Source organism: Mya arenaria, chromosome 13 (assembly GCF_026914265.1).
Source record: "Mya arenaria isolate MELC-2E11 chromosome 13, ASM2691426v1".
NCBI classification, from domain to species: domain Eukaryota; kingdom Metazoa; phylum Mollusca; class Bivalvia; order Myida; family Myidae; genus Mya; species Mya arenaria.
Genome location: NC_069134.1, coordinates 6,114,444 through 6,125,303, shown reverse-complemented (window position 1 = coordinate 6,125,303; position 10,860 = coordinate 6,114,444). Strand labels below are relative to the sequence as shown.

The window sequence follows — 10,860 nt, the reverse complement described above, 5'->3', positions numbered from 1 at the left end:
CAAGACTGGGTCCGATGTTGATGGATGAATTTCCAGATGGCATCGTTAAAACGTACGCCCCTGCCCGGGTTGCCATACTCAACCAGTACATGCAGTTTTATAGTGTATTAAGATCTCATCAACATTTAGAAATCAAACATCATATACAACCGATTGAACTATGGTCATATACCTGCATAACAGAGCACGAAGTGTAACCGGACTCCCGTGGAGGTTGTCGACGCCGGGGTTTGATGGACAGCCCGCCACACGGGCCCATGTTCAACCAATCTGCGTATTTGTCTTACACGAGGACATGACAGGACGGGCGATCAGGTGACATGAATGAGGTCGGGGACTGTTTTATTCCCAATCTGAAAAAAATAGATTCAAAGCACTTCTGGCTCACGTAAATAGGAGTTGTCAGTATAACAAAGAAATAGAAAAATCGAGGTAAAAGATTGCGCTCCATTACGATTCATTTAGAAATAGATAAAAAAAAAAAAGGTTTTTAAGCTCTGTAAAAAGTGTCCGGATTTTTTGTTTTTTAAGTTGCACTGATATATGTATATATATATATGCTTCAGTTTTACTCTTGTTTTCAGATGATGCGTGTTCTGCTATTCATACTGCTAATGATGTGTCGATTGTCTGTAATCGTCTCCGTCCCCCTGGGCACCGATGAAGCGCGAACCACGACCATTGACTACGACCTTGCAGACCTGGATGAGACCGGAGCAGACCCGGGAGCCGTTGACACCGTCAACTTCGCGGACTACACGGATCAAGGTGCCGGTTATGACGCAGTGTATCCAACGAACGCCGGTCCGGGTCTCGGCTTAGGGAGCATCGACGCCCAGTACGGGACGCTCAGCCTAGATCCCGCACAGCTTGACAACGGGATTACTGGCGGTCCCGGGAATGAACCTATGTCGGTCGAAGATCCAGATGTGGAAATGTCGGCCGAGGATCAGATCACAGATGGTCCGAATGTCAACAATGCGTTATCGACGTTAACACTTGCAGGCGGAAGTTCTTTGATTGAATCGGTGTCAGAAGGTACGCCGTCGACGGAACGATTGTCCACTTCCGTTAATCCAATGGAACATACAACACTTCACCTCTCAACTGTGCGTGGACAGGAACCGGCATACATCAATGAAACAACGACACAAACTGATTCTAATCTAAAGATGCGAGGGAAATCACAAATTGTTACTGAACAGTTTCTTGTCACCAAACCGGATAAATCGGTTGTAGCTAAAGAAAAACCGCCAGAATCCACACAGCCTCAAACAGGAAATTCGGCTGGAAATAACAAAAATGCAAACATGGGGTTATCTAATGAGATTTCGGGAGTAAGCAGCGAAAACGTTTCAGCCGATATTGATAGGCAATCATCTAAAGAATCCAAGACAGATGGCATCAGTGTTTCTGAGAGTACAAGCATTACGGATAACGGGACGTCGGAAGCGGGCTTAAAGTCAGTTGATACGAGTGGTTCGAATGGCAGCAACACTAAGCAATCCATGGATTCATCGAAAGAAAGTGTACAAACCTCTGGAGGAAGTATTTCCAAAACGACTGATCCAAACAGCGCTGGTAATGACAGAAATACGGATGAAACAAAAACCGATCGAAATGACGAAATTACGCATTACAGTGCATCCAATGCGAGAGAGCAAAACCAACACAAAACATTAGACTCAATTTATCCCAGTGCGAATGACGGCGAATTAGGAAGCATTGACAATCAAAGCATGTCGTCTGGCCTGTCTGAAGGTAATCAAGAAAGCATAGGCAGTAAAAGTGTAAACGATTCAGTAGAAGTATCTATCCACGCCAATACAGAACCGGTCTCCGATCAGTCCGGTATTAGCGTCAACGAAGGCAGTGGGGAAATTCATTCGGTTGATCAAAATACACTCCTTAAATGTTTTGGTAACTCGCCCAAGATTTCCGATGTCTGCTACATAGTACAATCGCTGCACACCATATGTATGTTCCACTTTTCCTCCAACTGCCCTCAAGATGATGTCACACCTACGAGGAGCTTTCAAACTCCAGCCTCTGTCAACTCCATGCACCCAGCAGCTGACGAACGTGGCAGTTCAGTTGGATCGGACGAACAGACGAATTCGTTTTCTGTTGAAACAGTGGAGAGTCTTTCTGCATCGTTTGAAAGATCTACAGGAATATTTGAAATTATGAATCTGATCCGCGGAGTCTGTCCAGGCCTCTGTAAGCTCGCGACCGGTTCAGAGCGTCGACGTAACATCGACAGACAACCGACGTCAACGCTTGTACCTGCACAGAATGATGCTAACGACACTAGCAACGAAGAGAGTGCCGACGTTGATTTATCTATTGACGACATTGACTCGAATGACATAAGTAGGAACGATGGTTACAATATTGGCGTTTCTTCTGGAACTAGCAGCGGATATTACAACATCCAGTTAAACACTGACAGTGACAACGATGACGTCGACTTGTCATACGAGTTGGAAAATGAGTCGGATGAAACTGAGGTGGACCATCTTACAATAGATTCCGACAACTCTCAGCAGCAGTCGAAGTATACAAGTCTGAACGCACAGACTACCGGGAATGACGTTAGTGCAGCGTCAGCGGAAACCCATCTCGCTAAACGAGCGGATGTCGGTAGCATCAGCGCCTCGCAAGAGAGTAATAAGTAGCGCCGCTTTGAATGTTTGATGTGTGCACATAAGTGCGTTCATGATGGACAGTGGTGCGTTTTCTGACAGCACTGTATCGATGTCAATGAGAGCGATCCAATGGTCCTGAGTATTACAGATACTTTACTTGTCTAGGTCATAGTTTTAGTAATAAATGATATACAAACATAAATAATTTAGTTGTCTTTTTATTCGAACTAGACAATGTCTGTCAGGCTTAACGATGTTCTGGACGCCTTGAACACTCACATGCAGGCCTCAGACTAGTGGCATCATGAACGTTCTGCATTTAAAGTTGTGCACTTTTGTTTTACCATTCGGTTTCCATCCTGTGGCAAGAACCAGTATATTTGTTGGTTGTTTTGGTTTGAAGAGATATAACTAGAGTTATTTAGGTCCCAAGTACACAGTTGCTTATCACCTCTGCCAACTTGTGAAAGAAGTTCCATTGGAGTTTTGTATCTTTGACCTACAGACCACAACAAACAGCTGGTCATCTACTGACAAGGCACAATGGACCATTGCAGTTTCAAGATCTAAGATCACAGTTCTGAAGTTATTGTTCGGACAGTTGTTGTAAACAAATGCTGACAATGAACTTTGACCACAAATGTAACACTGGTCACGTTGATGACGACACCAGACAGCCTTGCATCATTATTGTTTTCATTGTGAAACATTTTAATGAGTGGTATATCTATCCATCTGTCTATCTACATGTCTGTGTCTCATTGTCTGTCCGACTTAATCTACCAATAGTTTCATGGGTCCTAGATAGAACTGTTCAGAGTTTTGTGCAGATAAGACCTGGTCAACTAACCCACCAACCAACACATACTTGTATATTCCTGTATGTTCCATGTCCTTTAGAGAGAGCATACTAACAGAAATTCAAGCAGATTTACATGAGTAAATGAGGGAATACCAAAACAAAGTATGGACTGCACATGAAAGAATATCAAAAGAGAACTGAAATGTAGTTTATAATTTATCAATAAACTTAACAATGATTAACATTGAATAAAATGTACAAATTTACAATTGAATGTTCAAATTAAAAGATGTTTCATGAAGATTTTGAGCACATGCATACTGGTACATGTACTTATCCAAATGCTCTTTAGTGTGAGAGACAATATTGAGTTTGTAGTAGTGCGAAAAGATAACACTACTTGTTATGAACACATCAATTATATACCCCGGTACTGTGTTACAATGTCTCGTAAGCCAATAACCTTGTAAGACAATATCATTTAGAATTCCCCTGATATATTTTACAGTGAATTACATTTTAGGAAGGCTGTTTCATTAGTCTGTATAAATGCAGAATGCCAGAATGCAAGACTGAGATACGTTGGTTTCCAATTTCCATGTAAGCATAGTATCTCCGGGTAATCTTGCTGTGCTGTGTTTAACAGGTGTATGATACTGTAGCACCACACTAATTGTTCACATGATTTTCTTGCTGAGGTTCGAGTATCCAACACCGACACATGTGAGCAGCAGTTTCTCCCCTCCTAGTCGTAACTCTTCATCCTCCTCTACGACCGTCTGGGCATCAACTTTGAAGAGGACTTGGAAGAAGTCACGAATATGTCGTAAATACTGAATTCTGAAACACAAAAATGACATTTAACTGTAAACCTTGACAATAAAGACTTGACAGATACACATGAATGGTCTGTCCCATACAAAGTACATGCAAACTACAGAACGTCTTGTGTCTGGTGCGTCATGGTAGACACATAGGTATAGAGACACATAGGGACCATGTTGTCTGGCACCATCACACCCATTGTCCCTCTAGATATATGGCCCTTAAATTGTCAAATAGATCAACATTCCTGACAGGCAACACATCAGATTAAATGAATTCTAGTTTCAGCCTTTCATGTACCATTGCACATGTATCATGGGTACTTTTTTATTTGCCTTTTGGACTCACGATTTTCAGATTCAAATATGAGCTCCAAATAATAATAAAAATGAATACCATTTCATAAAATATTAAAATTCTAGTACTTTCATAATTTTTGAAGGCCCCCACCTTTAAATATCCACTTTAAAGGGACTGTACTCTGTATGATGAAATAGCAAAAAAAAAAATTGTCGAAAACTGACATAAACTTGGTATCGATGTGTACAATGCATTGAAACTTACTATAGTACCACATAGTTTACAATTAATTTATTATTCGCAGTTTTTTTCATATTTTTCCATTAAAAAAGATTACTAGGTATGTCTACCTAGTAGAATCCTTATGCGTGATTGGCTAGTCTATGTTATCACATTGATATTACCAAGTTGGGTTTATAGCTTAAATATTCCACCTGTATGGAGTAAGCCTTTGTGGTAATTAAATGATTTCCTGACATTGGCTTATGTTAGATGTAATAGTAACAATCTAACCACTTCTGAAGACTTTGAAAAGCATATGACTCAAGCGAGGAAAATCTCTAACATCTTATGTAAAAAAAAATGTTGAAACCACAAACCAAAGATCTTAAACTTTTCCTTATTTGTATTATACATGGAAAATTAAGCAATGCTTTTTATAGACCAAAATATTAGTCAAAACATGGTCTATGTTAAAGACTGTCTGATTGTTTTCATTTCTTGTTAAATCTTCAAAATTGTTGAACCAAATAGTCCTTAACATGTAGCTTAGCAGAATGTAAAACGATATTTCAACATTTTTCTACAGCAAAAATATCATTGCTTTAGATGCATTACATATATAAATATATATCTTAAATGAATGCCCCCTTGTACCTTCAGTCATCCACAAATAACAAAGTAATTCCCAAGACTACATTACCACCATGGGTACATACGTGTACTGAGTGAGCTGCCCGGTCTGTACCTTGGAGACATCCTGTTGTCCCAGGACCATCATGAGGGCGGTCAGACTCTGGCTTACAGAGTCCACACATCCACCCTGGGGATCAAATATGGACACTTGTGAAACTTATCAACACATAAGTCATAATAAATCTACATGTATATTATATTTAATACAGTTTTTAAACAAAACAAAAGTAAAGGGCCAGTATCTATCATATACAAACTTTATTTCTGACTATTAAGAAGTCAACAACTCTGCAATAAAAAAATCCAGAATTTGAGCAAGCATTCAGTGAAGGACTCTATCCTAATTTGGACCACTGAACATGTAAATCTTTCTTTTTATCCCAAGTCATGTCTAATTCAATGTTAAAAAGGTCCTAAACCACTACCTTAAAGATCTCTTCTAGGAGGTCGACTGATGCCTGTTTCCCAAGGTCCTCAGGAACAGTTGGCCCTTTATCTGATCCCTTTGGGTTTGATGCGGCTTCTGCACAGTAGAAGGCCCCTTCTGTTGTCTCAGCAACTAGCGTCAGACCAAAACCTGGTGACCTGTAACAAGGTGCAAACATTCCTAAAATATTTGCTGAACGTTTGGTGTGGCATTTTTAGTGGGTTTTTTTAATAAATTAAGGCCCCACCAGTATAATTTTTGGTTTAACAAAACTAAAGCAGTGAGGAAAATAAAAAGACGTTGTGCTAATTTGGTTTTAAAACAAAAGTTGGCTATATTTAATGAATATTTAGAATGTCAATAATTATGTCAGTCCTCAACAAGGTATGACTTTATTCTCCCATTAAAGTGTAATTTAAGGAAACATCTCCATGAAGAACTCTGGCAAGCATCTTTTATAACACTTGAGACTTTCAAAAGCATCAGAGACATATAATGATATTTTCAATCATTGAAGCATAATGCTTCGAAAGAAAGAAGACTTTTGGCATTTAAAAGTTTAAAAGTCTGACAATCATTCCAATCAGCAATTTAAATATGAAATGTTTGGTGAAATGTAGGAGTAGTCAATTAAAAATATGTCAAAATATGCTCTTCCTGACCAGTTTTAAGTTATAATGACATAAAGCAAGTCTTAGTGCCTGAATGAAATTTTCCACATTTATTTATTAAGGAGAAAATATTCGAACAATTTCTTTGATATGTACATAATTTTTACCACTTATGAATATTTTATGTAGTGTCTATGTATATTTGAATTGCCCTCATATATTGTATAAAATTTTATTTCAAGTTACCAGATGAAAACTATATATATATATAAATCTACCTACTTTCCAGACTGTGGTCCCTTCATATGATCAGTGTAAATGTAGATATCTGGCAGGCAGGGATTCAGTACAGACCGAGCCGCATCCACCACACGATTGGCTGTAGCAGGAGCCATCCGCGTCACCCAGCTGGCAACATAGTCAAGGAACATTGTTCATTTCTATCATTCAAATATATTTTTCAGTTTTTACAAAACTCATAACACTGTTTATTATCATTATATTGCTCATCAAAATAGAATCTTTCAGAGCTAATCAAAAGGATACGCGACCCCTCGTATTCGTTTTACTTTGCCAGGCTGGGTAAATTGTAGGGGACGGAGCTTTTGTCGGCATGGACACCGGAATGTCACCTCACCACCTCCCTCTGGAGCTGCTCCTCGTCGCACAATCTGAAATATAAACCAACACAGGACATAGCAACACCTTAAATTTGGTCATTTTATTTTACAAGAGTGCCGCAGAACAAATGTCAAAGCTCGTCTGTTGTTTTTTTCAGCCAAACATGAGTAAGTCAACCATTATTAATAGACAGACTTGTTGGTCTTGCTTTACATGTAAAATTGCTTCTCGTTTTCAAGTTTTATTTTAATATCATTATCTGAAACGTTTAACAAGTTATGGTCAAGGTTAATGTCTTTACACGACATATTTAATTAAACATAAAATTTACATACTTAAAATTCATATCTTCTACGTAGCGCATTTGACTAAGATATTAATACATTTTTAAATAATTTGGAAGGAAAATAAAGAAAGTATGTTAAAAGTCCACTTAATTCTGAATTGCTTCTTGTAGATCAAAATATTTTTACAACCTTCAACTCAAGGCCATCATCTGTACCCAGAAACTTCTTCAGTATCGGTATTGTTGATAATTTTATCATGTCAACCTGAAAAAAAGGAAATTGCAAAATAGACGCACTTATGTACATGTACTAAATTTATTACGGCTAAGCAAAATGTTACTAAGCTTTGGAATTACATTACTTTTGTGTATTACAACACAACCTATATAAAGATATTTTATTTGCTTCCCTGTCTGTTTTTGAAAACTGAATGATATTTGGTAGAATTTCAAATTGCACTGAAAATCATCTTTTACACAAGAGTAAAATTTAGCATGAAACAAAATCTTAATTTATGGTGTCAGATTATGTAGAACACTTACAGAGGGATCCACCTGGTCATTTGTGACTCCAGTTAAAGTGGCATTGATAGGCTTCTTGGTGAAGGGAGCAAGGCACATGAGAACCTCTAGGAAGTAGCCGATGGAGCGCTGCTCGCTACACTCATGCTCCAGATCCCCACCTAACAGCAGACCTGGCTGGTACAGGAGACTCGTTCCTAGACAAGATCATTATCAGTGCTGAGAGGCAGGGATGAAGTGGTGAATTAATCAAATTATGCTACCAGGGCATTCCCCCCCCCCCCCCTCAACTGGTATTCAGTATCTCCATGGAAAACTATAGTAAATTCATTAAAAATCTCACCAGCAAAAACAAAAGCTTCAGATTTTTTTCTCAAATTCATTTTATATATATATACAAATTGGGAGAGATAAAAGAAATGGAAATTACATATTAAGCATTAATGAAATAGCTACTAAAATTGTATAAAATTAGCTGCAGTTAAAAAGCCTTGCACACAAAACTCTGTATCTTGGATCTTGGTCAGGAGTTTAACTATAGTACTTTTACAAACCTGTTTCATTTACAACAATATTGGAGCCATTAGTTAGTTTGTCCAGCAGACGAATGAAACTTGCTTCAAAATCTGTAAAAATAAAATGTTTACAATTTGTTATACTTGTTTTTTTACATGATACATACAGGACCACTACATAATATTGCCAAAATAAAAATTGTTTGGTTAGTCTTACAACCTTTTCAAAAACATGTAGGGATATTGTCATCATTGGAGAATGGTGTTAAAGTAATCTTCTGTATAAAGCTTTAAAGGTTGGACATACATATAAAACACACACTTACTTATTTAATTTTTATAAATGATATTTTTTATTGGAATGGAATTAAACTGGTTTCTAGAGATTCGAAAGATCCTTCTCCTTCTGCTTCAAAGACAGTCTAGAAGACACATCTTTAAAATACAAAAAGAAGATATTTGCAAAGCCTGAAGAAAACATGATTTCCAAAAAATGTGTGTTGGGAAATTGAGTAGAAGTTTTAAATTGATGCTAGATATGTATTGGATAGCAAAAATATTTATTACATTAAACATTAACTGGAACCGGAGTAGCAACAAGTGTAAGTTCAAGTAAAGGAGAAGCATACTGTTGTTCAATGCTTTGAAGATCAACAGTAAGCAGTAAGCTAGCTGCTCTCACTTGTAGTGTACGTGGATGTGTGTGTGTGTGTGTGTGGAGGGGGGGGGGGGGGGGGGGGGGGAGCCCCACAACAGGCGCACGCTTCCTTCTAAGTTCATTTAATGGTGGCAGCGGTAAACAGCAGGAGTGCCTCTGTCGGCTGATAAAAGTTGATTCGGGGAGTAGTGTAGTGTGTGTGGTTAAAAACCAACCACTCGGTTATCTCAGGTAGTTTTGTCTCCCAAGTATACTTTACACTGCAACTAGTCCATATAAATAGCCGCTTCTGAGTCTTTGAAGATTTTTTATTTGGCGACTCAACGCGTCCATAACCCACTTGTTGTTTTCCTAGCAAAGAATGACAGATCCCAGCGCTAAATATATTGAGCGGAAAGATAACGGGCACCTGCTTGATGGTTTCAAAATGGCGATGCTTTATTGAAAGAAGTCAATCTTAATAAAAATAATTATTTGTGTTTCATAAAACACTGAAGTGTAATAAGTAAAAGGTATTGGCTAAAATAATTAAAGTGTGACTTTTGTGTTTAAATTTTAACAGTGAAGTGTTAAGTGTTGTGGAGTTATAGTTGAAGAATATATTTTACATTGGTACTGCTCAGTTGACTTGTGGCGTTTAGGGAACAATGTGAATATCCAAATGTAAAAAAAGTTCCCTACACGTGCATTATTGTGGCTACACTTCAACTAGTCCAAATAATTGTACGTTGACAGATTTTTTTTAGATTTTTGATATGGCAAATCCTTCACGTACAAATTGTTTGGTATCAAAAGTGGGTAGTTGTTCCGATCAGGATTCCGGGTTAAAGCATATAGCGTCTATAAAATATCATAAAAACAAGAAATATTACCAGATAATGTTATTTTATATTAGTTCCGTACACAAAAAATAAATATCCAACTTATAATTATGAGTTTGACAGCTTTTCTTCATTTCATTCTGTCAAAACATAACGATATATACATGAAGGGCACCTGCAAGGCTTCAGGGCACAGTTTTAAATCGCTCGGAACATTTCGGCCATAGCCGAGTTGTTACGATTGTATAACGAGGTCTATCTCGAAGTTTTGTCGGAGGAGGCCGAGTTATTACGATTGTATCGAGTTGTTCCCCTTCACATAATTGTTTTCTGTGTCAGTCAACTTTCGTTTTATTGGAAAGGTAAACAACTTTTTTTAATGCATTAAATGCTTGTTTAGTGCAAAGTAGCATTTCACTTACATGGTAAAATATGAATATTACTCTTTATGATCAATTTCAACCATAAAATACTTCACTTAAAACAATTTGAATATTTTTAAAACACCCCCGTTTTTTTGCACATTCCTGTTTAGACGTTAGGGATTGGAAGAATCCCGTATAACACGTCTAATATTTTAGACTACACTTCAACTTACCCTTTAACCCTGGGTTGTCATCTTTGCTTCTTATGTTCTTTATCCTAACAGATTTACCACTCAGTGTTGCAAGAACAAGACGCTGCCTTAAATAGTTGCAACCTTCGTATAATAAGGGTTTATTTGACATTGTTTACAAAATTTATAAAACACGTGCAAATTATATTGTAGGCCAGCTCAGCATGTAGTGAGTCGCAAAGTCGAAATTATATTTTTTGTTGCAAAACGAACTTATTTCTTACATTTGGCAAATTTGTGAATCATATTTAAATAGAATGATAACAATTATGTATTAAGATGTTTCCTACTGT

General features: G+C 37.7%; 1 protein-coding gene across 1 annotated transcript; it reads right to left on the bottom strand.

Annotated features, from left to right (window-relative positions):
- Positions 1 to 3,653: 3,653 nt before the first annotated feature.
- On the bottom strand, positions 3,654 to 10,724 carry LOC128213880 (RNA 3'-terminal phosphate cyclase-like protein). The gene is made up of 9 exons (XM_052919951.1): positions 10,550 to 10,724; positions 8,512 to 8,583; positions 7,979 to 8,154; positions 7,626 to 7,700; positions 7,075 to 7,199; positions 6,811 to 6,936; positions 5,916 to 6,075; positions 5,514 to 5,617; positions 3,654 to 4,290 (listed from the first exon to the last, which is right to left on the bottom strand). Exons 1-9 carry the CDS (start codon positions 10,677 to 10,679, stop codon positions 4,128 to 4,130), a joined length of 1,131 nt encoding a protein of 376 aa, XP_052775911.1. The 5' UTR covers positions 10,680 to 10,724; the 3' UTR covers positions 3,654 to 4,127.
- Between the last annotated feature and the right edge of the window lie 136 nt (positions 10,725 to 10,860).

Bases quoted from the DNA above. Each gene is read 5' to 3' on its own strand.
- LOC128213880 (XM_052919951.1), bottom strand. From the start codon at position 10,679: ATGTCAAATAAACCCTTATTATACGAAGGTTGCAACTATTTAAGGCAG. The intron at 7,200-7,625 runs GTTGTAAAAATA...TTTATATTTCAG, and splicing joins ATGATGGCCTTGAGTTGAAG to ATTGTGCGACGAGGAGCAGC. The intron at 6,076-6,810 runs GTAGGTAGATTT...ACCTTGTTACAG, and splicing joins AAGGGACCACAGTCTGGAAA to GTCACCAGGTTTTGGTCTGA.